This window comes from Manacus candei, unplaced genomic scaffold (assembly GCF_025592945.1).
Source record: "Manacus candei isolate 608988 ecotype Guabito, Panama unplaced genomic scaffold, ASM2559294v1 h1tg000121l, whole genome shotgun sequence".
In the NCBI taxonomy this organism is placed as follows: Eukaryota; Metazoa; Chordata; class Aves; order Passeriformes; family Pipridae; genus Manacus; species Manacus candei.
The window spans coordinates 3,957-30,477 of record NW_026138169.1 but is presented as its reverse complement, the minus strand read 5'-3'; the positions used below and the strand labels follow the sequence as shown (position 1 = coordinate 30,477).

At 61.0% G+C, this 26,521-nt stretch overlaps 2 protein-coding genes across 5 annotated transcripts in view; both read right to left on the bottom strand.

Annotated features, from left to right (window-relative positions):
• Positions 1-2,086, bottom strand: part of DNMT3A (DNA methyltransferase 3 alpha) — a 37,160-nt gene extending 35,074 nt beyond the window's left edge. For both annotated transcript variants that reach the window (XM_051770659.1, XM_051770660.1), the window contains exon 1: positions 1,980-2,086. The gene's annotated coding sequence lies outside the window, so the exon portion shown is untranslated. The remainder of the gene's footprint in view (positions 1-1,979) is intronic.
• Positions 2,087-9,548: 7,462 nt separating this feature from the next.
• LOC127462216 (dystrobrevin beta-like) lies at positions 9,549-25,463 on the bottom strand. 3 transcript variants are annotated; one of them, XM_051770669.1, is made up of 5 exons: positions 25,310-25,463; positions 20,324-20,413; positions 16,961-17,014; positions 13,215-13,249; positions 9,549-10,747 (listed from the first exon to the last, which is right to left on the bottom strand). In XM_051770669.1, the coding sequence occupies exons 1-4, from the start codon at positions 25,407-25,409 to the stop codon at positions 13,245-13,247; spliced, it is 249 nt and encodes an 82-aa protein (XP_051626629.1). In that variant the 5' UTR covers positions 25,410-25,463; the 3' UTR covers positions 9,549-10,747; positions 13,215-13,244. The 3 variants fall into 3 exon arrangements, with proteins under 3 accessions (XP_051626629.1, XP_051626628.1, XP_051626630.1); XM_051770668.1 differs by lacking the exon at positions 9,549-10,747 and having other exon boundaries at positions 13,121-13,249; XM_051770670.1 differs by lacking the exon at positions 9,549-10,747 and having other exon boundaries at positions 13,121-13,249; positions 16,961-17,011.
• Positions 25,464-26,521: the final 1,058 nt, after the last annotated feature.

The window sequence follows — 26,521 nt, the reverse complement described above, 5'->3', positions numbered from 1 at the left end:
ACACCTCGCCAGGGCACGGCCCGTGGGGAGGCGTCGGGCAGGGATGCGCCGAAATAAAATTCCCTGCACAAAAACCACCGCCTGAGGGTCCCTGAGCGGCTGCCATGGCACGGCACGGGGCTCCACGGCCACCGGGTTTTGGGGCCAGCTGTGGCCCACCCTGGACAGCACTGTGGGCACATGGGCAGCCCAGGACACCCGAGGGACACCCAGGGACACCGGGGCCGCGGCCTCACCGGTGGGCACCAACATCCCGCCGTTCCACGAGAGAGCTGCGTGTCACCAAAGCAGCTCCACGGGGAAGTTTGGAGCTGACTCAGCACGAGGGGCCGGAGCCGGTGCGGGAGCTGCCAGGAGCTGCAGGGCCGGGTCCCACACTCTGCCCCTGCCAGCTCCGGGGGCTCCCTGGGGGGCTCCCGGGCTCCCTGGGATGTGGGTGCCCGGTGTGGCACAGCCAGCACGGAACGCGGCCGGTCCCGCGGTGACACCGGCGACGTCACACAAAAGGGCAGAAACACAGAAAGAGGAACTGAGCGAGGAGGAAAATCTCATTTGCCCGCAGGTTCGCGCAGGCGAAACACCCCGGAAAGGGGGGGGAGGAAACAGCAGTGGGAGGGAAGGGGGAGTGAGGGGGAAGGGGAGCAACAGGGAAGTGGGAAGTGAAGGGGAAGGGAGAGGGTAGTGGGAACGAATGGGAAGTGGGAAGTGAGTGGGAATGGAGGGAAGTGGGAGGGAAGCGAGTGGGAAGAGGGATGTGAGAGGGAAGGGGAAGTGAGTGGGAAGAGGGATGTGAGAGGGAAGGGGAAGCAATGGGGAAGGAAGAGGAAAATGGGAAGCCAGAGGGAAAGGGGAAGCAAAAGGGAAGGGGGAGTGAGCAGGAAGTGGGGAGTGGGAAGGGAATGGAGAAGGAAGGTGGAAACGAGCAGGAAAGGGGAAGTGAGCAGGAAGTGGGAAGTGAGTGGGAAGGGGGACGAGAGCAGGAAGGGGGAAGCAAGAGGGAAGGGGAACAGAGAAGGAAGGGGGAAACGAGTGGAAAGGTGGAAGCGAGCAGGAAGCGGGAAGTGAGTGGGAAGGGGGATAAGCGAGAGGAAAGGGGGAAGCAAGCGGTGGCCCAGCTTAGGGGAGGCAGGAGCGGGAAGCAGCGGGCAGGAACAGGCAGGATGGGCACCCCCCGCGCCCTGCCAGGCCCCTGCCCCGCCGCCCCCTCCGCCCGGTCCCGCGGCACTTCAACCCCCCCCGGAGGCTATTTTTGGTGCAAAACCCCCCAAGTTCGGGCAGGGCCGGGCCGGCCGGGCCCCCCGGGCGGCTCCGCCGCGGGCAGGGCAGGGGCGGCCGGGCCCCCGCGTCCGCCCGGGGGGACACCCGGCGGTGCCACCGCGGGCCGGGAGGGGACCGGGGGGACACCCGGCGGTGCCGCGGGGCCCCGCTGCCCTTCAGCCGCCCGCGCGGCGCTCAAGGACACGGCGGCGCCGCGGGGGCCGGGCCGGGCCGCGCCGCCACCCCCGCCCGCACGGCCGGGCCGAGCGGGGCCGAGCGGGGCCAGGCCGGGCCGGGCGGGGGCGGCGCGGGCCCGGGGGGGCCCGGCGGGCCCGGCCCTGCCGTGTTTTCCTGCCGCGGGCCCGGGACGGCGGAGACACCGCGGCGGCACCGGGGCCGCCCCGGACCGGGCCGAGCGCCCCGGAGCGACCCGAACCCCCCCGGGGGGACCCGAACTCCGGCCGGGGGGACCCGAAGCCCCGCCGGAGGGAGCCGAGCCCGGCCGGGGACACCCGAACCCCGCCGGACGCCCCGGCCGAGCCGAACCGGACGGAGCCGAACCCCCCGAACGCGGCGGCCGAACCGAACCGAGCGGAGCCGAGCGGAGCCGAGCGGAGCCGAGAGTGCCCGAGCCGAGCGGAGCCGAGCGGGGCCGGCGCTGCCGCTCCCGCTGTCCCCGTGTCCCGCTGTCCCCGTGTGCCCCTGCCCCGTGTCCCGGTTACCTGGGCCGGTGCGGGCCCGGCGCCGAGCCCCGCCGAGCCGTGCCGAGCCCCGCCGAGCCGCCGCCGCCGCTGCGCTGCCCGGCCAGGCCTCCTCCCGCAGCGCCGCCGCCTCCACTGCAGCACCGAGCCCGCCGCGCGGTCCTAGAGCCCGCCGGCCGCGCCCGCCGCGGCACCGCACGGCACGGCACGGATCGGGCACGGGCACGGCACGGATCGGGCACGGCACGGCACGGCACGGATCGGGCACGGGCACGGCACGGATCGGGCACGGGCACGGCACGGATCGGGCACAGCACGGCACGGGCACGGGCACGGCACGGCACGGATCGGGCACAGCACGGCACGGGCACGGGCACGGCACGGCACGGATCGGGCACGGGCACGGCACAGATCGGGCACGGCACGGCACGGCACGGCACGGATCGGGCACGGGCACAGCACAGATCGGGCACGGCACGGCACCGCACGGCACGGGCACGGCACAGATCGGGCACGGCACAGGCAGAACGGCTGCACCGCGGCCGGGGGGCCGGACAGACCGCCCGGGCTCGGCTTTGCTAAGCTAAAACGAGCCGTGCCATTCCGAGCCGTGTTGTGCCAAGCCATGCTGTGCCGAGCCAGGCCATGCCAGACCAAGCCAAGCCGTTCTGTGCCAAGCCAGGCCGGCCCAAGCCAAGTGTGGTCAAGGGCCGTGCCATGGTGTGCCAAGCTGAGCCGTGCCAGGCCAGGCTGGTCCAAGCCAAGCCAAGTGTAGTCAAGGGCTGTGCAGTGCCAAGCCAAGCTAAGCCATGCCACGCCAAGCCAGACTGTGCCAGATCAAGCCAAGCCAAGTGCAGTCAGGGGCTGTGCCATGTCAAGCCAAGCCATGCCATGCCATACCAAGCCCTGCCAAACAGCCATGCCAAGCCAGGCCACGCCAGACCAAGCCAAGCCATGCCTTCTCCCCACGTTTGTGCCAGCTCTGTCCCCCTGGTGCCATTGCCACCCCGGGCAACTGCCAGGATGTCTCCAGGAGCTTCTTCCTGCTGGGTACCCCACTCAGGGTGTGTGTGGAGTCCCCCCGGACCCTCCCCAGCCAGGGGCTGCCAGGGCCAAGCGGAGATCAGTGTGTCCTCAGTCCTGTCCCTGAGAAGTGTTGGCCTGGAGGCCCCTCGGGAGGCTGGAAAGCAGGTGATGGACACCCAGGGAACGTCAGCAGGCAGAGATCCATGGCAGTGGATCCCAGGCCTTGGAATTTGGGGGGTCTTTGGTGAAGGGGATTTGTAACTCCTCCCTAAGGATCTGACAGGGGGGCCTGGTGGTGCCGTGGGAGCTGGGGTGGGACTGAAAAGCCAGGGGAGCGCCAGGACAACCCACCAGCTGCTCGGCAGCACCTGGAATCGGGGCTCAGGGCTGGACTTGAGGAGCACTGGAAGAGCCAGAGGAGCCTCAGGGGGCTCACGCTGCTGTCTCCAACACCTGCACAGGTGATGCTTTTGGTCCACCAAAGCCTGGGCTTGGCCTGGGCCCCAGCTGGCGCTGGCAGGTGCCGAGGATGGATTGACCTTGGGGGATCCCCGGGAATATCCAGCACCACCCGGATGAGTGCCCAGGGTCCCCAGCTGGTGCCACAGCCCCTGGCATGGGCATGGAGGGGCCCAGCGGCACCTGGCTGTGCTGTGGCAGCCCCATTCCTGCTCCAGCTGTGCTGCAGTGCCAGGAGGATCCCCCCAGGCAGGGCCCCCCCTTGCCCTCAGTGCTGGAAGGCGCCCGGTGCACAGGGGGGCACTGCAAAATAAGGCATTAATTAATAATGCTAATTAATGGTGCGTTCCCTGGAAGGATAGGCCCTGTCTGCTCCCATGCGTGTCCTGTAGGAGCCTCCCATGGGTGCCGGGATCCCGGCTGGAAAGGGGCAGGTGCCCCTGGACCAGAGCACAGGACTGGGATTGACCTCCCAAATCCCACGGGGAGGGTCCTGCTGGGCCAGGATTGACCCTGCAAACTCCAGGGGCAGGATCCCACCAGGCTGGGATCAACCCCCCAGGCCCCAAAGGCAGGGTCCTACTGGGCTGGGATTGGGATTAACCCTCCCAAATTCCATCCTGGGGGACAGCCCCACACCCGGCTCTGCTGCAGTTCTGCCTTCCGTGACGGTGCCACACGTCACCACAGTGGCTCTGCCGCCTCTCCAGGATGTGCCAGGCCTTGTGCCAGTGATGGAACACTCAGGGGACACTTGGAGTCCTGGCAGGGGTGTGGGACCATCACTGGGGGATGCTGCTGGCAGGGGAATGCGGCCAGGGAGCCCTGTGCTGGCGCTGGGCTGGGCACAGGAGGAGAAGGAGGAGGAGGATGGTCACAGGTTGACCATCTTCCATGCCAGGTCTTGGCATCTCTGTGCTCCAGCAGAGCCATCCTGCTCTGTGGCAGCTGGCAGCTCCCATCCCTTCCGTGCTCCAGAGGCCCTCAGGAGGCTGCAGAGCCCCACAGGGGCTGTGCCCTCAGAAACCCCCACATCCCTCAGACCCGCTCAGCCACCGGTGTTCGGCCTTCCCAGCCCCATCCCTACATCCCAGGGCACGTGGGGGCTCAGATGGTGCCACGGCCACATTGGCAGAGTGGTGCCCACCTGCCCCCACATTCCTACTCTCCTGCCCCACCAGCTCCTCTGTAACTGCTTCTGCTCCCGCAGCTCGTTTGGGGAACGGGTGCAATTATCCCCAGGGATAACCCCTGACCAGGGAGGTCGGGGGGGCTGGTCCCAGCTCTGCACTTCTGACCCGTCCCACGGATGGGGCAGCACCAGGAACCAGCCGGCCCCAACACTGCTGGAATGTTCCACCCGGAATTGGTGCTCCCCAGGCACTCACTCCCTACCCTGCCAGAGCTGGGGGTCCCTGGGCCCCCCCGACACTGAGCAGCTCCCCCTCAGCAGCAGCCACCGATAGAGCAGCGGCCCCGGTGACACGGTGACACGGTGACAGCTGCCAGTGCACAGGCAGGTCCCTCGGGGCAGGAACAGGGATCGGCTTAATTAATGTCGCCTGGAGGGCGGGCGCCAAATTAAGCCGGTGACGGTGACACCGCAGCCCGGTCAGTGAGCCCGGGGAGCAGCCGGGCCCCTCGGCGTGGGGACAGCCGGTGTCACACGCCGGGCAGTGGCACAGTGTGCCGTGGTGGCACTGGGGTTGCTGGGGGTGGCACTCGGCGTGCCAGGGTGGGAGTGTCCCTTCCACAGGCCCCTCTGCCAAGCCCTGGGGACGTGGGGTGTGAGGACATGGCACGCTGCTGGCATTGTCACCGGTGGCACTGATGGGCTGAGGGGGGTGACTTGGGGTGGCAGCGGTGCCAGCCGAGGGATGGAGACCCCAAGGGATGCAAGTGTGAGGGCACTGTGGCCAGAGGGACACAAAGGGATGCAGGTGATGGCACCATGACCAGGGGGACACAGGTGTGATGCCACTGTGGCTCAAGAAACGCCAAGGGACACAGACATGATGCCACCGTGGCCAGACGGACCTGGTGGGAGGCCGGTGTGATGCCACTGTGGCCGGAGGGACCCAAAGTGATTTGGTGACACGGCCCCATGCCTTGAGGGACCCCGAGGGACACAGGTGTGATGCCACCGTGGCTCAAGGGATGCCAAGGGATTACAGGTGCGATGCCATCCCAGCCAGAGGGATGCCAGGGATGCAGATGTGGGGGCCTGAGGGACCCCCGTGCTCTCTGCACTCCTGATGCCGAGCAGGGCGGCCGTGCCGTGTCCTGGTGCTGCTCCAGCGTGTGGATCCCGCAGCGCTGCTCCCGCCGCTCGGCCCGGGGAGGGGGAGCAGCTGGGGCCGGTCCCCGCTGTCCCCGCTGTCCCCGCTGTCCCCGCTCCCCCCGCTCCCGCCTGACCTGGTTTCCAGCTCCGAGGGCTCCTCGTTATGCAACCGCCGCCGAATTCCTGCACGAGCAGAAATGGCCGACAGTCCCACATCATCCCACAGCCCGGGCACGGGGGCGACCCCGCCTGCCCCCCGGCCCCCGGCCCGCACCCCCGACCCACCGCCGTGCCCGCGGGACGAGGGTGCCGGGAGGGGCTCGGCGGGGCCGTGTCCCCCGGGCCCTGTGCCCCGGTGCCACGGGGCTTGTGCCACCCCTGGCAGGCGGCAGCCGTGGGGTGCGGGAGCGCCGGTGGCACCGGGAGCACGCGGCAGGGCTGTCCCCGGGGACACGGCCTGTGTCACACGGGGGTGCGAGGGCGGGCGGGCACGGCGAGGTCCGGGACCCCCGGGGAGGGGCCGCAGCCCCCCGAGCCGGGACAGGCTCCGTGCCGGGCTCCCGCACCTGCGGCCACGCCTGTGGGGTCCCGCCCGGCTCCGTGTTTGCCCACCGATAACCCCGCCGGGCGCTCCCGGGGCGGGGGACAGGGGAGGAGGAGGGCTGGGATGAAGGGCAGGAGCCGCAGCGGCGGCTGGAGCGGAGGCATCGATCCGGGGATGGAAAGAGCCGCAGCGGCCGGGGGAGCCCAGGGAGCGGCCCCGGCCCCGGGGTCTGGCGCTGCCACGAGCCCCTGGACCCGTGTGAGGGGACACCGGGTGCCCCCGGGGGGGGGGGGGGGGCTGCGGGGGTCGGGGCTCGCCCTCCCCGCAAATCAGTGGGGTCCCTGGGGTACACGCGGTCCTTGAGGGCTCCTTGGGGTGCACAGAGACCCTGGAGTCTTCCTGAGGTGTTTGGAATACCTGGGGCACATGAGGTCCTGGAGCTCTCCGTGGGCCACCTGGGGTCCCTGGGGGTCTCCTTGGTGTGCGCAGGGACCCTGGGGTCTCTGTGGGGTCCCTGGGGGTCTCCTTGGTGTGCGCAGGGACTCTGGGGTCTCTGTGGGGTCCCTGGGGGTCTCCTTGGTGTGTGCAGGGACTCTGGGGTCTCTGTGGGGTCCGTGGGGGTCTCCTTGGTGTGCGCAGGGACTCTGGGGTCTCTGTGGGGTCCCTGGGGGTCTCCTTGGTGTGCGCAGGGACTCTGGGGTCACCCTGAGACCTCGTGGGGCTGAGCCCACCCGCTGCCCCTCACGCTGAGCGGGAGCTGCCCCGCCCCCCCGCAGCTGGGGGTAATCGGGGTTAATTGCGGCTCTAATGAGGTGTGAAAGGGTTATTGCCTGTGGGATGAGCAGAGGGGCAGGGATGGGGACAGTGGTGCCACTGGACTCGGCTGTAGCCTGCTCTGCTCCCGTGTCTGCACCCACGTCCCCGTGGCGGGGGGCACAGGATGGCTGGGGGGGGACCCTCCCCGTGCTCGGGGTCCCGGGGTGGGAGCTGTGCCCGGGGGCAGCTCGGGGCACACCGAGGGCCTCACCAGAAACCGCGGTGGGTCCGTGTCCCCGGGCAGGGGGCGAGGCCAGGACGGGGGAATGGGGCAGGGACCTGCGGCGGTGGGCTCGGGGGGGGGTAGACAGGGGCCCTGGCAGGGACGATGCCGATGCTGGGGACAGGCAGAACCCGGGGGTGTGCCAGTGTCAGAGTGTGTGCCAGTGTCCCAGAGTGTGCCGGTGCCCCACCGAGTGCCGGTGCCGCGGTGGCAGAGCCGGCTGTGCAGTGGCACTCGGTCCATGGGCACGTGGTGGCCCTGGGCTCTCATTCCTCGCTCCTGCTCTCACCCCCCACGCCAGGCTGTGCAGCACGAAGCTTCCCCAGGCCCCCGGCTCTGGGAAGGGTCCGGATCTTTCCCACCGAGGCACCTAATCCCTAAAACGAATGAGCACCAGGAGAGGGGGGGGCAGCGCTGCGCCAAATCGGGGCTGGGGAGCGGGGAGGGGACGCACCTGCCCCCGGGATCCCACGGATTCTGGGACTGAGGTTTCCATCGGTGGCTCTGCCACCTCAACGCCCCCCCCCCCCGGGCACGTTCTGCTGCCGCCAGATGTGCGGGGTGTGCGCTGGGGGCACATCTGTGCCCCCAGCGCACACCCCGCACATCTGGCGGCAGGGCAGCTGTGGCGCCGTGCCGAGGGCCCGAACACTGGCAGCTCTGTGCGCTCCCAGCGACCCGCAGCCATGACCAATGCGGGGATCTCCGGCTCTGCCCCGCGGCCCCAGGGCACAGCGCCGGCAGCTGCTCCCGCCCCCGAGCAGGCGCTTCCTAGGAAAAACCCCCTTTTTTTTTTTTTTTTTTTTTTCTTTTTTCCTCCCCTTTTTTTTTTTCACGAGATCCCCCGCCTTTTTTTTTTTTTTTTTTTTCCACATGGCGAAGGGACAAGACACCCCGCGGGGAGAAGATGGATTTATTAAATATTTGGCGGATGACAGAACATGGCTCCCCGCTCGCAAGGGCTGCTCTTGGAGACGTTCCCCGCGCTTACGGCATCGGCTCCGGCGCGGCTCCGCCAGCTGCTCCCGGGGACAATCCCGCTCCCGGGGACAATCCCACTCCCAGGGGCAATCCCGCTCCCAGGGACAATCCCGCTCCCAGGGGCAATCCCACTCCCGGGGACAATCCCGCTCCCAGGGACAATCCCACTCCCAGGGACAATCCTACTCCCAGGGACAGTCCCGCTCCCGGGGACAATCCCGCTCCCAGGGACAATCCCGCTCCCAGGACAATCCTACTCCCAGGGACAGTCCCACTCCCGGGGACAATCCCGCTCCCAGGGACAATCCCACTCCCAGGGACAATCCCACTCCCAGGGACAGTCCCACTCCCGGGGACAATCCCACTCCCAGGGACAATCCCGCTCCCAGGGACAATCCCACTCCCGGAGACAATCCCGCTCCCAGGGACAATCCCACTCCCGGGGACAATCCTGCTCCCAGGGACAATCCCGCTCTCTCCCGCGCTCCTCCGTGCCCACAGGAATAGGGAATGGCACTGCAGCTTGGTGCAACCCCCGGGGACACTCCGGCTGCACGGGCACAGCCAGGCCTTGGGGATCCACGGAGCTCCGTGTGTGCCAGGGATGGCACGAGCAGCCAAGGCCACCACTGTCCCTGTGCATGGCACCAACAGACCAGCTGGGGAGGGACCCCGTGTGGCTCCCAGCCCTGTTCCCTGCCCCATGGGAAGGGGGGTGTCCCTCTCCTGGCATTAACCCCCAGCACCGGCCGGGCACACCAGTGCAGGGACGTGGCTCTGCCCCGAGGAATTCCTATGGGAAGATGTTTTAAGGTGCGTTTTCCTCCAGGTGGGTTCTGCCCCAGGGAATTGCAGAGTTCCCTGGCAATCCTGATCTGGTGGGTGCTGTTGGTGTGAGCCCTCCAGCTGGCAGTGGGAAGACCCCGACCCTCGTGCAGCTGTGACATCCCCAGCTCCTGATGGCTGTCACCACCCTGGCAGAGCCACTGGCAAAACATCCCTAGTTTTGGTGCTTGGATTTGCCCATAGCCACAGCCAAGGATGCTGTAGGACTTGTCCCTGTCCCCACCCTCATCTTAATGGTAATGAACATCCCTGTCCCCATGCCTATCCCTGTCCCTGTCCCCCATCCCCACCCCTATCCCTGTCCCTGTCCCCCATCTCCATCCCCACCCCTATCCCTGTCCCTGTCCCCCATCTCCATCCCCACCCCTATCCCTGTCCCCCATCTCCATCCCCATCCCTGTCCCTGTCCCCCATCACTGTGCCCATCCCCATCCCTTTCCCCGTTCCCATTTCCATCCCTGCTTGACCTGACTGTGCCACTCCAGGTTCTCATTGCTCCCCTTCCCTCCCTGGCAGCTCATTCCCAACATTTACAGCCAACCAAACCTGTGGCCACCACGGGTGTTTATTCCCCCTCTCCCGTGGGCTGGGGGGACCCAGGGGGGTGTTCCCGTGGGCCCTGGGTGGGCACAGGGAGGGGCAGAGCCGAGGACGCTCCCAGGGTTTGTGGCTCCCTTCCATCCATCACCCTCCATAAATATTTATGGATGCATCAGGGCCCTCGGCTCCTTCCACTAAAAATAACATTCCTAAGCACCACGGGAAAACAAAAATGCTGAAAACCACCCGTGACTGGGACTGGTGGTTTTGGGGACCAGCGATGGCAGAGGAGCCCAGCGCGGGTCACTGGGGAGCTGCCACCCCCTGCCACCCCCTGCTCCCTTATTTCCTTTGCTTTTAACCAACACTGGACCCAACTCCCGGGGCTGGGAGTGGAGCTGCAGCTCTCAGCCTGGCCATGCTCCTCCCCAGATTCCCTGCTGGGGACGGGAAAGCTCCCACAGCGTGAGGAGCTGCTCCCAGCAAGGCCGGGAATGCCGGAGGTTGGTGGCCCATCACGGCCCCCTGGTCAGACACCCCTTCACCTGCACCCAGCCCGGGAGGACACACCTCACACCCCACTCCAAGGTGGGTTTTTGAGAGAGAATCCCCTTCATGCCACGCAGGAGGGGCCCCGGGAGGGCCTGCACCCCTTTTTCCATGCGCACGAGGAGGAAGGACCGGCGTGTGAGGTGACGGTGGCACCGCCCGGGAGGAGGCCGGGACGGAGCCGTGCACGGAGCGGGAACAGCCACCAGCACTTTCCTTTCAGGTGGTTTTTTTTTGTTTTCTCAAGCCTCCCGTGACCCGCTGAGCCGGGTGGGACATGGTGTGGTCGTCGCTGGGAACACGCCGAGGGAGCATGCAATGGCCTGAGGGCAGGAGAGTCCTCCGGGTGTTCGGGGAGAGCCCCGGGGGGCTGTGGGAGAGCCCTCCCGCTGGCTGTGGGAGGGCCGTGTGGGCAGCAGGTGGTGGAGATCGGTCACAGTTGCACACGATGGTGATGGATGGGCTGAACGTGCCTCTTCCCAAGGACGGGAGACGTCCCTCGGCCGCGAGCGCGACCTCCGCGCCTGCGGCACCAGAAACGCCCGTCAGCACCCACGGGGAGCAGAGCTCCAGCCCAGCCCCTGGGGCACAGCCAGAGCCACCTGTCCCTGCTGGGACCTGGGCAAAAGGAGGCTCAGGGGGGACCTTTTCACTCTCTGGAACTCCCTGGGTGGGGGGGGGTTCGGGCTCTGCTCCCGGGGAACAAGGGACAGCACAAGGGGGAACGGCCCCAAGCTGTGCCAGGGCAGGGTCAGGTTGGAGATACTGGGAACAATTCCTTCCTGGAAAGGGCTATCCAGCCCTGGCACAGCTGCCCAGGGCAGGGTTGGAGTCCCCATCTCTGGTGGGATTTAAAAACCCTGTGGATGTGGCACTTTGGGACAGGGGTCAGGGGTGGCCTGGGCAGTGCTGGGGAATGGTTGGACTGGATGGTCTCAGAGCTTTTCCAACCCCAATGATTCCATGACTCTATGACCTCCTGAACCTTCTGGCTGGGGCTGTGCACCCCTGGGGCCATCCTGGAAAGCCTGGAGCAGACCCAGCTTGTGGCACCCACGAGAGTCCCCCTGACCCCAGAGCTCCTCACCTCGGACCCCAGAGAACCAGGAATCATGAACTCCTGAGTCCCTGACACCTGGGCACACAGGGCTGGGAGGAACCTGAGGAATCAGAGAATCCCAGGATCCCTGAGGTGGGAAAAGCCCTCCCAGCCCATGGATCCCCCCTGTGCCCCATCCCCACCTTGTCCCCAGCCCAGAGCACTGAGTGCCACGGCCAGGCCTTCCTGGGACACCTCCAGGGCTGGGCACTCCAAACCTCCCTGGGCAGCCCCTGCCAGTGCCTGACCACCCTTTCCAGCAGGAAATTCTTCAAGGTGGAAGAACCAGCACAATTTAAAGAGTTAGTTTTGCTTTTCTTTTTTGTCCTTTCCCATTCTTTCTGGAGGATAAAGAAGCCTGAAAGTGTTTCCCCTCTCATTTTCTCAGTGGTCTCTAATTCAGAGCTTGTCAGCTGCCCCTGGGAGGTGTTGGAGGTCCTGCTGGAGCACCTCATCTCCACATCAGTGCTGAGGGGTGACAGGGTCACAGACATCCCTTTCTCCAGAGCCATCAGGGTAGAGGGACGTGAAGAAAAGCCACACACTGGGGCCCAAACAGCTCCCTGTGCTGGCTCCCCCTCCAACACTATAATTTCACTCCTTCTTGAGTTACCAGATTGTTTCCCAGATGAGGCAGGACTTGAATTTCTAATGCAAAAACTGTCAGAAAGGCTCCCAGGCCCCTCTGGGGTTCTCTCCTTCCGCTGCTGAAGCGGCTGGAGACAGGAAGGGCAAATCCCCTTTTTTCTCCTTTGCCAGTTGCCTGCACAGGACACTGGTGGGTTTATCCCAAATTGTGGTTGGATCCATCACTGATTCTCCTGGCCCATGACCACAGGGGGCTGGGGCTCAGCTAAAGATAAAATTCCTTCTCCTACCTGGTTCCTACAACCACCCAACTACAGCGTGAGGGAAAAGGTCCCAGAGGAAGGTCCCCTCCTGCCCCTGTCCCTGTCCCTTTCTGGCCAATTCTAGGTGTGTCCATGGCAGGGTTTGTGCCAGGACCCCGCTTCCCAGGGGGAATGGGAGTGATGGGAATGATGGCAAACATCCAGGGAGTGTGGAAACCCGAGCAGTGCCCTCCCAGGAGCGTTTCAGGTGGGAGAGATAAGGATCTGGCTCAGGTCTGTGGAGACATTGTCACACTTGGCACACAGAGCTGGGGCTCCCTCCCCTCCCGCCCTCGGCCCCACCTGTCTGTCTGTCCATCTGTTGGGCCTTGGTATAACCCACAGCCCTGGCTCTCTGGGGGAGAGATTGTGGGTTTGGTATGTCTGGACAGTGTCCATCACCACGGGGTCCCACATCCCCGACGAGGCCTCTTCCTATGGAAGTGACACCAACAAAACTGGAGATAACGCTGCTCTCACGGGAGGTAACGGTGTTTTCCCACTTTGGGGAGACCTTGGAGCCTCTTCCAGAGCCTAAAGGGGCTCCAGGAGAACTGGAGAGGGACTGGGGACAAGGCATGGAGGGACAGGACACAGGGAATGGCTTCCCACTGCCACCAGGCAGGGTTAGATGGGATATTGGGAAGGAATTCTTGGCTGGGAGGGTGGGGAGGCCCTGGCACAGGTTGCCCAGAGAAGCTGTGGCTGCCCCTGGATCCCTGGAAGTGTCCAAGGCCAGGTTGGACAGGGCTTGGAGCACCCTGGGCTGGTGGGAGGTGTCCCTGCCCATGGCAGGGGGTGGCACTGGGTGGGCTTTGAGGTCCTTTTCAACCCAGACCATTCTGGGATTTATGAAAAACATCCTTTTGAACGTTGCAGAGGGATGGGCAGGTGGGACCGTTCCTGGTGCAGAAACAGGAGAGGAAGGACAGGAGAAGGAGGTGACAGGAGCTCAGACCTATGCACTGCTGGAGATGGGAAGAGAAATCCATCTGTCCTTACCTGAATTGCTGTCCAGCCTCGGCTGCCCTCCTAACCTGCAACACAGGGAAGGGCACGGTTAGGAAACGGATCATTTTATTTCCCATAAAATGAAGGATCTACTCCCCCACCTCTTATTCCTCCAGACTGGACTCCCCCAGAACTGCACAGCTGGGGATACACAGCAAGTCCTCTGAAAGGCAAGTGGAACAGTGCTGATCCCCAAAGCCCAGCAATCCCAGCATGGCCAGGGTGGGATTGTCCAGTCCCACCCCTCAGAGCAGGGTCAGCCCCACAGGCTGCTCAGGACCTTCACCCTGAGGTTGTGGAGACCCCACAGCCTCTTGGAGCAACCTGTGCTTGACCACACTCGGGGTAAAAAAGTACTTGTTATGTCCAAATAGAGTTTCCATGTGCCCATTGTCTCTCTTTCCCTTCCTTGGGCACCTTGGAGAAGGCTCTGCTTCAGTTTTCTTCAGTCTCTCCCACCAGTTACTTGCACACACTGATTTGATCCAAGTGTCACCTTTATCACTGCCACAGGGCAGGTGCCTTCCATAGAATCCCAGAAGTTTGGGTGTGAAGGGACCTTAAAACTCATCCCATTCCACCCCTGCCATGGGCAGGGACACCTCCTACCAGCCCAGGTTGCTCCAAGCCCCATCCAACCTGGCCTTGGACACTCCCAGGGATCCAGGGGCAGCCACAGCTTCTCTGGGCAGCCTGTGCCAGTGCTGAAATCCAATTTAAAATTGGATGTTTCTGTCTAGGAAATCTGATGGGGCAGCAAACTGTGCTTTTTCAGCAGTTTGAGCTGATCCCAGCTCTTTAGTCCCTTTTCCAGTGGTTTGAGGGTTATGAAACCCAAATGGTCAGTACAGGAAGGGAGCAGCCCATGGAGAGTCTCAGGTGACGTTGTCCTGGGGGAGAGGCAGCAGGACCCTGCAAACAGGGACTGCAGGACAGCCCTGGCAGAGCCAGCATCCCACCTGGAGCAGAGCCTGGCAGAGGGGAACACGTGGACACGCAGTGCCAGGTCCCAGGCACGGTGGGAACGCCGAGGCTGAGGTGGCTTTGCCAGCTCCCAGCTGGGCTCTGCCGAGCCTGGAAAACTCACGGACGTCTCCGAAGACGTCGCTGAGTTCGTGATCCCAACCACAGACCACGGAGCCAACTTGGAGGCCTCCAGGATGATTTCATCCCCCCTGAAGCTGCACCAAGTGCGGGGACGTCACTGTCTCCAGCAGGGAAGAGAGGGCTGGGATTGATTATGGGGACACAGGGAAATAGGAAATAACTCCACAAAGAAACTTCTGAGGAAGCCCAGGGATGATGACGTCCCTGGGAATGGTTTTAAACGGAGAGAGGATCAATTTGGATTGGATATTGGAAAGAAATTCTTCCCTGTAAGGCCCTGCACAGGCTGCCCAGAGGAGCTGTGGCTGCCCCTGGATCCCTGGAAGTGTCCCAGGCCAGGTTGGACGGGGCTTGGAGCAACCTGGGCTGGTGGGAGGTGTCCCTGCCCTTGGCAGGGGTGGGACTGGATGGGCTTTAAGGTCCCTTCCCACCCAAACCATTCCATGATGATTCTCTGAAACCCCTCACAGCGGAGTTCCCATGAGGACCAGCATGTCCCCTGTCCATGTCTGCAGGAGGAGGGGAGTATGTGAGCTGCCAGGGATGTTTCTTTGTGCTCATTCCAGATGGGAGGGTGTTGCTGAGCCGGGGCTGCTGTGCCCAGGATGAAGCCCAGGCACAGCTCCCTGTGGGCACAGCTCGGAGTCCACGTGTCCACAGACCCCTGTAGGTAACATGGGCCCTGGTACCACCCATCCCTGACGTACCCACACCCCCCAGGCACTGACACCCCTCACCACGGGGGCTGGAGCAGCTCCCACGGTGCCCACGCCGGGGCTGCACCTACATATTGATTATTCCTCGATTGCCCTGCCAGGTTTTACCTCACTGACTCTGGGACATTAAGAAATCACTTTTTCCCTGGCAGGGATAATATTTACATTCCACACGGAGGCTTTTGGATCCAGCCCTGCTTTTGGACACACGTCTCAGCCGTCCCTGCCCGGCCGCTCGATGAGTAACGGAGCGGTTTGTGTTACATCTCTGCTCCCATGCATCATATTCCAGCTCCTCAGAATCCCCCTTTCCCTATTTCCCATGCAAGGCACAATGCATATTTGGAAAAACCAGGCGGGTCATCTGGTAAGCATCTAAAATATTCCACTGAAGAGGAATGTTCTGGGGCAGAGAGGGTCCTGTGACTGGGAGCCAGGGAGATCCTGCTTTGGGAGCTCCCGTTTCAGCCAGGATCGAGCTTCCCGCGCTCCTTCCCACGAGTTCAAACACTGCTGGGCAAGGGAACAGAGAGTTTCCAACCACCTGGATGCTCTGCAGAGCTCACTGGATGGGAAAACTCAGGGAAATGAGCTCTTTTTGGGAGAAACGTGAGATCTGCCGCCTCGGCGCAGCCAGAGGGGAACGTGCCTGTAACAAAATAGGGCTGAAAAGTCCCCGTTTGTTGATGCTGGAGTCGGGTTTGGCTCAGGCCAGACAAATGCCTGGGCTGATTCAAACCCCTCCAAGGCTGTTCCTCGTGTCTGGGTCTGAAACATGGGAAGCAGAGGCCGAGCGAGCCCCGAGCGAGGTCCCGTCCCCGGGAGGGCCTGTGAGGAGCTCTGTGGGGGTTTGGGGGGCTCTGTGGGGGTTTGTGGGGCTCTGTGGGGGTTTGTGGGGCACGAGGTGGGGAGCAGATCCCGGCAGATCCCCCTCCACCCCCACCCTGCTCAGGGGTCAGAAAATCCCAGGGATCACTCCCAGCTGGAATCACTCCTGTGCAATGTGCCGTGGATTCACTGGCACCAGAGAGAAAGTCCGGGTGGATTGGTGTGGAGACCAGGGAGACAGGGGTGACAGGGACCTCCAGTGACACTGTGGCATTGCCCATGTGGGATTGGGATTGGGCACAGGGATTCTGGACACTTGTCCAGCCAAGGTCACGAGGGCAGGGGCTGGGCAGGTGACGGGGTCACCACTCAGAGACTTCACTGGTGACCCCCCCCACACACTTTGGGTTCTGTCTGATCCCTACACCTGAGCTGTGTTTCCCACAGCACTTGGAGCAGCTCCTCCTCCTCCTCTCACACACTTCTGTGCGTGGTGACCTTTGCTGGAAGAAAAACATCCCTGAAAGCTGAACACACACAGCAAAGGGACCACGGCCATGATGTCAGCCCGTGGCAGAGGCTGGAGAGAGGGACAGTGACTGGAGCCATCAGGAAAACCTGTGCCATGGGGGGTCCTTCACCTGGAGCCACCTGCATCCAGAGCCATCCACCTGCACCTGGAGCCATCCACCTGCATCCCGAGCCATCCACCTGCACCTGGAGCCATCCACCTGCATCCAGATCCATCCACCTGCATCCAGTCATCCACCTGCACCTGGATCCATCCACTTGCATCCCGAGCCATCCACCTGCATCCAGATCCATCCACCTGCACCCAGAGCCATCCACCTGCACCTGGATCCAACCATCTGCATCCAGAGCCATCCACCTGCACCTGGAGACATCCACCTGCACCCAGAGCCATCCACCTGCATCCAGAGCCATCCACCTGCATCCACATCCATCCACCTGCACCCACATCCATCCACCTGCACCCAGAGCTCCTCGTGGGGCTCCAGAGGTGGTGAACACACAGAGGAGCGAGTTGCCAAATGCTTCACAGCTCTGACACGTCTGTCCCCTCACCTCGGTCCTTCCCATTCTGCAGCTTCCCTGTTTCTTCTTCATCTTCTTCCTCTGCTTCAGAAAGAAAAGAAAAGAAAAGCTGACACGAGACAGGTGGGTGAGAGAAGAGAGAGAATCATGGAATTGTTTGGGTTGGAAAAGCCCTCTCAGACCGCTGAGTCCAACCATCCCCAGCACTGCCAGGCCACCACTAACCCACGTCCCCAAGTGCCACACCCACATGGCTTTTAAATCCCTGCAGGGATGGATTTAACCACCACCTCCTTGGGCAGCCCCTTCCAGTGCTTGACAACCCTTTCCATGCAGAAATTCCTCCTGGATTTCACCGGTTTCATGGTGAGAGCTGGGGGTTCATTATGTTTGTCTGGGGATAAGCAGAGTGAGTTTATGGCCAGGCCCGGATTTGCACAGCAGAGCGGGAGCAGAAGGTCACATTCCTCCCCAGATGGTGGCTCTGACTTGTTTCGAGGGGATCTGTGTAAACAGGTGATGGTTATCCTGAAGGAGATGGCAATTCTGCCTCCAGCACGTGGTGGGAGAGCAAAGAAAGGGAGAAACCCTCCAATGAGAGGCACAACTGGAGAACCGGAGGTGTTTGGGATGGATCCGATCAAAGGGACCTGATAAACGTGTCCTCTGTGGCTTTGGGAGCAGGATGGTGAGACATGGGGGTCCCACAGCCCATGCCCACTCGGCAGTGGCTCCAGGGGGTCCTTAATGCAAGCTCCAAGGAGATCAGGGACAAAACCAAATGCACTTGGAATAACCAGAGATGTGACCTGGAGCTCAGTGTTGGGTCTCGGACTCGCCTCCCGTGTGAAGACCAGCACCCTGGGTCTTTAGGCTCAGACAGAGTAAAAATGGGACCAGTGTTCCCTCAGCAGCACAGGGAGCAATGGGATTACTGTGTGGATTGTTGTGTGGCACTTGGGGACATGGGTTGGAGTGGCCTTGGCAGTGCTGGGGGAACAGCTGGACTTGGGGGTCTTGGAGATCTTCAACCCCAGTGATTTTGTGACTCTGTAATTCTGGGACTCCAGGATTCTATCACAGAATCTCCTGAGTAGGGAGGGACCCCCAAGGATCATCCATCCAACCCCTGGCCCTGCACAGACACCCCAACAATCCCCCCTGTCCCTCAGGGTGTTGTCCAAACCCTCCCTGAGCTCTGGCAGCCTCAGGACTGTGACCATTCCCTGGGGAGCCTGGGCAGTGCCCACCACCCTCTGGGGGAAGAACTGAGATCCCACCTGACCCTGCCCTGCCATCACTGCAGGAGAAGCAGAGACTGAAACATCCCGGGAAGCCCCCAGAGGACGGGGTGACACCGCAGCGTTCCCCTCCCAAGGGAATCTGTTCCCTGGGCCAGAGCAGAGGCGCCAGAGGCACAGGGAGGGTGGGAGGTGCAGGCACTGGTGCCTCCCAGACCCTCCCCACACCCTGCTGTGGCTGCACGGGGGAGCTGGGCCGGGGGAGGTGTCTGTTCCCACAGCTCACCTCCGGGACGGGAGGTGTGAAATCCCGCTGGCTCAGCTGAGGATAACTCATGCCTTTCCTGATTTACACAAACGACACCACTGCAGGGGAGCCTGCCTTGGTCCCTGCACCTCCTCGAGCAGGAGCCTGCCAGGGCCTCCATTTTCACCCCCTTCCCACTCCCCTGTGATCCACACGGCTTTGCACATCCCTGACACGGCTGGTGGCCACGGGGATGGCTGGGCCTGTGTCAGGGAGGTTTGGGCTGGATTTAGGGACAAGGTTCTTCCCCCAGAGGGTGGTTGGGCACTGACCAGGCTCCCCAGGGAATGGTCACGGCCCCAAGGCTGCCAGAGCTCAGGGAGGGTTTGGACAACGCCCTGAGGGACAGGGTGGGATTGTTGGGGTGTCTGTGCAGGGCCAGGGGTTGGATGGATGATCCCGGTGGGTCCAACTCAGGATATCCCACAATTCCATGATTCTACAACACCTGCTCTGCTATGGAAAACAAAAAAGCCAAAGACTGCAGACTGTGCTTTGGGCAGAGGTTTGTTCTCCGTGTTCCAGCCCCGGGGGAAGAGCTGAGGTGATTTATGGGAGGGACAGGCGGCGCTGCCGGTGCTGCTGTCAGCCATGGACAACTTTATTAACTCCCAGCTGCCCCCACAGCCGGGACACGGGGCTGGCAGAGGGGGATTTACTGCTGGGCAGTAAAATATCAGCCCTGTTCATCACTGGGGCGGCTCCATCACAGGCAGAGCCTCGTGGGGTCTGTCACGGACCGCGAGGAGTTTGGGGGGACACAAGTGTGGGTCCAGCACAAGGTGGGACAGGGACCAGGAGGGTCAGTCTGGACACAGAACACCTTCCTTCTTCCTTAACAGCCAAGGCAGCCCAGAAACAGAATCCCAGGAGCATTTAGGTTGGAAAAAGCCCTCCTGGATCATCAAGTCCAGCCTGTGACTGACTCCCGCCTTTTCAACCAGACCAGTGCCATGTCCAGTCATTCCCTGGACACCTGCAGGGGTGGGCACTCCACCACCTCCCTGGGCAGCCCCTTCCAATGCCTGACCACCCTTTCCATGAAGAAATTCCTCCTGGAATAGGCTGCTGGAGCACTGAATGGTCACACCTCCATCGCTGACAGGGCCCGAGGCCCACAGAACACACCCCTGGGTGACACAGGACCTGCTCTGGCCCCACCAGGGAGTTCTGCTCCCCTGGCCCAGGGAGGAGGCACAGAGGAAACAACTATCTGCTTTCCACATCGTTGTTCAATGACAAGGCATGCAACTGGCCTCATGGACATTTTACAAATGTGGCTACAGGGTCTGACAAGGATTCATGGCAGAGGGTCTCACCTGCTGCCCAAGTATTGCAGGACTAGGCAGGAATTTGGGGACACTCACTCCAAAAATGTGCTCCAGCTTCTGACCGTGTCATTAAGGAGCTCTGGCTTCCAGAAGTGGGCCTGGGGGGTGGCCCCTCTCCCAGGAGATGTTCTGGAAAAGCAGCTCCGTGCTGTGATCAATGGGAGCAGTGGGCAGGGGAGGGGGGTGTCTCCATCAATCACCAGTGGAGCCACCAGCCAGGGCTGCACCCGCAGGGTATTGCCCTCCCCACCAGGGATAAAACCAATGGGAAGCCTCTTCAAAAGGTGCTGGAGTTCTCAATGATAGAACCACGGAGTGACTGAGGTTGGAAAAGCCCTCCAAGATCCCTGAGCCCTCTCCCAGCACTGCCCAGGCCGAGGGTGTTGCCCATAAACACAATTTTTCACTGAGAGCACAGACATGTAATCCCACATTATGCTTTAGTTTTAACAAAAGAACATCCAACCCATGGCTCCCATCTCTCCTTTTCCTGTGCTGCCCAGCCCAGCCTCACCTGAGTGGAGCTCCTTCACCAGCGAGGACATGGTGTTGGTGATGGAATCGGCCGCGACCAGCAGGTCGTTGCGCAGGTTCCTCCTCGTACCTGGGGCAGAGCAGACACGCAGAAATCAGGGGGGTCACTGTGCCAGCTGCCACTGCCCCAACTCGTCCCCACCAGCTCTCCCTGGGGTGGTGCTGGGACACCCCCAGTGCCCCCAGAGCAGCAGAGGTGGAGGTTTGCCCTGGCACAGCCCAGCTCTGCCTCGTTCCCTGAGCACCTGCTTGGTGATCACCTTGGCTCAGCACGAGCTCAGCACGAGCTGCCTCGTGCTCCTCCCTGTGACATGGCAGCACGAGGGCACAGACAGCCCCCAGGACCTCGTGGTGGGGTGGCTCACCCTCCTCCCCCTCTGGGCAGAGTCGCTCTCGAGATCACTGAGGTTTGAGTGGGACAAAAGCTGTTGGAATTCTCACCCTCCTGCATGGCTGGAGGGAGGAATCCTCTTCCTCGCTGTCACACAGCTGGGGATGTGACCCCGTGGGTGTCCCCACGGTGACACTGACCTGCCTGGGCACTCCACGTGCTGGAGGGACCTGCTTGTCCTGCCAGTGACCCAAACTGTCCAGGACCAGCACGGGGACAGAGCTGGCACCAGGACCATCAGACTGGCTGCTGCCACAACAGAGGTGGGTCAGGGATGGTGCTTGTTGCCTCTTGTGATGCTGGGAACACAATGATCCTCCTGGATCATGGGGGTGGCTGCCCCACCCCTGGAAGTGTTCAAGGCCAGGCTGGATGGGTTTGGAGCAGCCTGGTCTCACGTCCCCCCTGTGGAACAGCTGGATAATGCTCTGATCCCCCTGGACGTGTCTGTGCAGCAGCCCCGGAGCCCTCCGGGCTGGGACTTCCAATGATTTTATTACGTGCAAGCATCAACATTTTATCCTGTTTCCTGTGCTCTCCACCGGGCTCGGATTTGCCTGATTTTGCGTGATTAATATGAAATAGCACTAATTGTGCAGACTGCCTTTCCGGAAGGAGCGTTCCAGGAAACTTATTACGGAGTCTGGTGACCACTTTTTTTTTTTCTTGGAAGAGTTTTTCTAGTCACTGAATCAGCCACCACAGTGGTTATGAGGAGAGGAATGTCCACCTTTCTGGGGGCAGCAGTGGATCCAAGAATTCCCACGGGATTGTCTTCTTCTCTGTTGAGATGATCAACAGCAGAACTGATTTTATAACTTGATGGCGGCCTCTGTACCTGGATATTTCACCCAGAAACCATCAGGATGTTTTATTATAAGAGTCATACTTTGTGATCTCCAAATGCCAGTCTTGGTAATCCTCTACCAAGTGGAAGATCAAGAGATCACCTATAGAGGAAACTTTTCTAACCTCAAAACTGCCCGATGAATATCCCTGGGATCCAACCCTTTAAAGGTTTCCTGCTCTAGAATTTTCCACACTGATGGGGACGGCTCCCAGATTCGTGCCCTGGGAGGAAAGATGAGCTGTTGGTTTCTCTGCCCACTCCAAGGTCACGGGAGAGGTGGAACAGCACCCAGAGCTTCACTCCCTTCTGCTCCTCTCTCCCACTGTCACATTTAATAAGGATCTGGTGGACATGCAGAAGTTAGCACAGATAATGTCAGTGTTTTTGTTAAAGTGGCCCATCAAATCCGTGTGCTGAGGGATTCCTGGGGATTTGCTGTCCCAGTCCCCCTACGCTGCCGGGACGTGGCTGCAGCACGTCAGCCCAGCCCTGAATAGTTTTCTACAACACCTGGTTCGTTGCAACACATATCTGAGGTGCTGTCAGCTGCTAAAAACCTGGAGAAACCACAAGTTTTCACTCTGGGCGATATCGGCAGGTCCTGACGAAGGAGCCTCGTTAGGGGAGAGGCAGCGACGAGCCCTTGATTAATCACCTCGGCTCTGGTGGCTGCAGACCCTGCAGGGAGGGGTTTGCACCTTCCCAGGAAAAGGCAGATGGACACAGAGCCCGGGGAAGGCTGGAAAACGATGAGAGATCCAGTGTTTTTGTGTCCTGCCATGGTCACTTGTTTGTCACCCCGAGCAGCAGATCAGTGCCCGGGCGGGCTCTCGGTGCTGCTGCTCCCCTTCACGTGTCCTGGGGGCAGAAAGGGACCCTGCCCGGGGGGAAGGACAGGCAGCTGCCAGAGGAACCAGCGGGGAGCTCTCGCTGCACCACCAAACCTGCCGTGGGGATGCAGAGGAGGCGACTGGACCACCCACAGCAACAGATGGAGCGCTCGCCTCTGGTATTTGGCAGCCTGCCTCCCTGGAAATGCCTGCTCTGCTGCCGGTGCTGGGAGTGCTCGGGGATGAGGAGCTTCTTCCTACCGACAGGGAGGAGGAAAAGGCACCTCCTTCTCCCAGGGGGGCTGTGGATCTCGGAGGGGACGTCCCCTGTCACCGAACACGCAGAGGCCGCTCCCTGTGCCGAGGGCTCTGGGGCTGAGGGCTCCTGCTCCTCCCTGCAGCACCAACTTAACACCAGTTCACAGGGTCCACTGGCACCAACTGAAAGTGTTCACTGGCACCCCTGTGCTCCTCTGCTGCCATTTCACAGCCTCTTCCTTCCCTCACCTTCTGCTGGCAGCAGCTCCTTTAGGCAGCGGGGAAGATGGTTCCAGAGCATTCCAGGAGGATACATCCACTGAGCACCTGATAAATGCAAACTGCTATTTAAAATCTGTTTGGTTTGGAGATGCGGTGTCAGTTCTGGGAGGTTTATTTCCATGTTTGGTTTGTTTGGAGAGGGAGCCCATCCATCTGACAAAGGGATTTGATGCTTCTATTCACAAACTTCCCTCCCCGGAATGAGAAACCACCTCCAGCTCTGTGACTCCACAGGAGGTGACCTGTCATCTTTTAAAGAAATAAACCACCCCTGCATCGAGGTGAGGGCTCTTGTTCACTGCATGGGACTGACCACGACTCCTGATACCCAGTGGGATTTCCCAGGAAGCACCACGAGGTCCACAGGAAGAATCACAGAATCGTTAAGGTTGGAAAAGACCTCTAAGACTGAGTCCAACTTCTCTTAGTTGCTGCCCACCCCTTGGCTTTGCCCACACGTGGGTGAAGTCCTCACCTGTGCTTTAGGGAGAGGTGGATTTTCTGTCCTTCCTTCTTTCTTTTGCTGACACTGACAAGAGCAACCAAGATGGGTGGATGTCCATTTTCAAAGATGTGATGTTTAGAAAGAACCCCCACACCTGTCAGACGTGGAAGACCAGGCCCTGCTGCTGTTTTTCTCACAGCTCTACACCCCAGCATGCTCCTGCAGCACTAAAGATGAAGAGTTCTGCACCAAGATGGGCAAGAAAAGAGCATTTAAACCCCAAGTGCCAGCACTGAGAGACGCAGGGTGTGGGCACCCCTTCCAGCTGGGAGGGGCTTCCTTCACCAGGAGTGGAGCTGGAATAGGTGGGACTGAAGAGTGACCAGTTTCTCCTCCTTTGCAGTGAAATGGTCCCTGAAGGGGACCCAGTATTTGCCAAGTTCCTTGACACCAGACTGACAGTCCTGTCCCCTCTTGCTGCCTCCACAGCCACAACCTCTTCGGTGTTTGAGGCAGAGGCAGTGCCTGCTCCGAGCTCAGTGTCCACCTCACCTGCTGGTCTGCACATCTTGGAGCCCCCGTGGGCTGACACAGCCGTGACACAGAAAACGTGGATTCTCCTGAAACGTGTGACTGCAAAACTCCTTCATGTTGAGCAGTGAGAGCAGCAGGTGAGTCTGAACTCCCACTGCCCACAGAGAGTGGGGGCTGAAAACACCTCTGGCTGCTGCTGCTGGTGGCTAAACACTCTGGGCTGGGGGGCTGCTTGTTCTCCTGCTTTCGGTCATTAAACTGGTTTTTTCCTCATAGTTCAGTCACCAGATTTGTAAATACGACCAGTTTGTGACGTTCAATTCTTAAACTACTTGTGGGTGTAACTTGCTGGGTTGGAAGATCCTTTCCTTGCAGGGAAGATCATCCTCACAGTAACAACTGCCTTAAGTTCAAAAGATTCTAAACATGCCCCCAAAGTCTTTGGGCTGGGGAACAGGAGAGGGGGTTGTAATTATTGTCTCAATATGGTGAGTTACGTGTCTGCTGAACACAGAATCACAGAATCACAGAATCATGGAATCAGCTGGGTTGGGAGGGATCATCCAGCCCAACCCTTGATCCAACCCTGCTGTGGTTCCCAGCCCATGGCACTGATGCCACATCCAGTCTGTCCTTAAACACCTCCAGGGATGGAGAATCCACCCCTTCCCTGGGCAGCCCATTCCAATGGCTGAGCACCCTCTCTGCAAAGAAATTCTTTCTCATATCCAACCTAACCCTCCCCTGGCACAGCTGCAGACCCAGCCCTCTTGTCTTGCTGATGGTTGCCTGGGAAAAGAGACCAACCCCCCCCGGCTCCCCCCTCCTGTCAGGGAGTTGCAGAGAGTGAGGAGGTCTCCCCTGAGCCTCCTCTTCTCCAGGCTGAGCCCCCCCAGCTCCCTCAGCCTCTCCTCACAGCACTTGTGCTCCAGTCCCTTCCCCAGCCTCGTTGCTCTCCTCTGGACCTGCTCCAGCCCCTCCATGTCCTTCCTGAGCTGAGGGCCCAGAACTGGACACAGCACTCCAGGGGTGGCCTCACCAGCGCTGAGTCCAGGGAACGGTTTGGGTTGGAAGGGACATTAAAGCCCATCCTGTGCCAACTCCTTCCAGAACACCTCCCACCAGCCCAGGGTGCTCCAAACCCCGTCCAACTCGACCTTGGACACTCCCAGGGGTCCAGGGGCAGCCACAGCTTCTCTGGGCAGCCTGTGCCAGGGCCTGCCCACCCTGCCAGGGAAGGATTTCTCCCCGATACCCGCGGCGCATCCCCGTCTCCCACGAGGACACGAGGTGGGACACGCCGTGGCTGTGCCCGGGGGGTGCTCAGATGTTCAGCCCCTCTCCAGTGCCCTGGGGGAGGATGTTCAGCCCCTCACCTTGTGTGAAGGCCTCCTGGACGTCTCCCCCGACTCCGGCGAGCGCGTCCTGCGGGCCGTGGGTGGGGGTGGACCCCGCGGAGCTGGACCTGACGGGCATCGGGATGGGGCGGCCGTGGGTGGGCGAGGGCTGGGCCGAGCCTGCTGCCTGCGCCTGCCGGGAGACACCACACACCCCCCTCCCATGTTACACACGGCTCTTCTCTTTCTCTACCTCTATCTCTCTCTTTTTTTTTTCTTTTTTTCTTTTTTTTTTTATTTTTTTTGGTTTTTTTGGGTCAACAGCTAAAAATAATTCCGCTAAAACAAACAAACAAACAAACAACAAAAACAAAGGAACATGCAAAGAAGGAAAGACTCTTCCCCAGAACACACGCTCTGGGTTGGAGTGATGACGTGATGCACGAGCGGGGGTGCTGTGGGAGGACCTCGTCAGCACTTCGTTGATTTATTTCTGTGCATTTTAATAAATTTTGATATTTTCATACGTTTTGTTTTTGGAATTTCACGCGTTTCGTGTTTTAAGCATTTACACACGTTACATGTGTATTTTATGTGGTTTTGTGTATTTCATTTCTTTTCGTAGGCATTGCGTATTTTTATATTTTATATATCCTTATATAGCTTTGCTTATTACTAATGTAGTGAATTTTAAGGTTTTATTTTAGGTTTTCTTCCAGCCCAACCTACCTCATCTCTGCTGTGCCACTCCAAGAGCCTCAAGAGCAGCTTTGCTCCAGGGGTGCCAGTCTCAGACACAGCTTCTTGTGCCCCCCCTACTCGAGGCCAGGGACAGCCCCAAGGTGCTGCCTATGGACTCAAATCCTCCTGGATTTCACACCAAATCCCAAACAGATACAGAACCATTGCAGGCTCAGAGGACACTCGTGCAGTGTTCACCCTGGAAAGCCTCCTCTGGCTGTGAAGGAGTTTCTGCCCCAGTGAAGCCTCCAGAGCTCAGCCCAGGGTTGGGCACTGGTGGGATGGGCAGGGGAAGGAGAGGGACTGATGTGAGGAAAAGGGAAGTACAGGAGAGGACAGACATGGGCTTATGGGCTCCGTGTTTTAAAAAAATATGATCTCAGCAGGTCCTCAGTGTGTGGTGCCCACGGGAGGGAACGAGGAGGACCCACCAAGTGATGCCCCTCGCTGGGCATTTAAGGACCTTTGCAAAGAGACTCACAGGATGCCAGAATGGTTTGGGTGGGAAGG

Excerpts from the sequence above, each read along its gene's own strand:
- LOC127462216 (XM_051770669.1), bottom strand. The coding sequence starts at position 25,409 with ATGCCCGTCAGGTCCAGCTCCGCGGGGTCCACCCCCACCCACGGCCCG. Across the intron at positions 20,414-25,309 it reads CCAGGAGGCCTTCACACAAG|GTACGAGGAGGAACCTGCGC; the intron begins GTGAGGGGCTGA and ends GCTCTGCCCCAG. Across the intron at positions 17,015-20,323 it reads GGTGAAGGAGCTCCACTCAG|CAGAGGAAGAAGATGAAGAA; the intron begins GTGAGGCTGGGC and ends TTCTTTCTGAAG.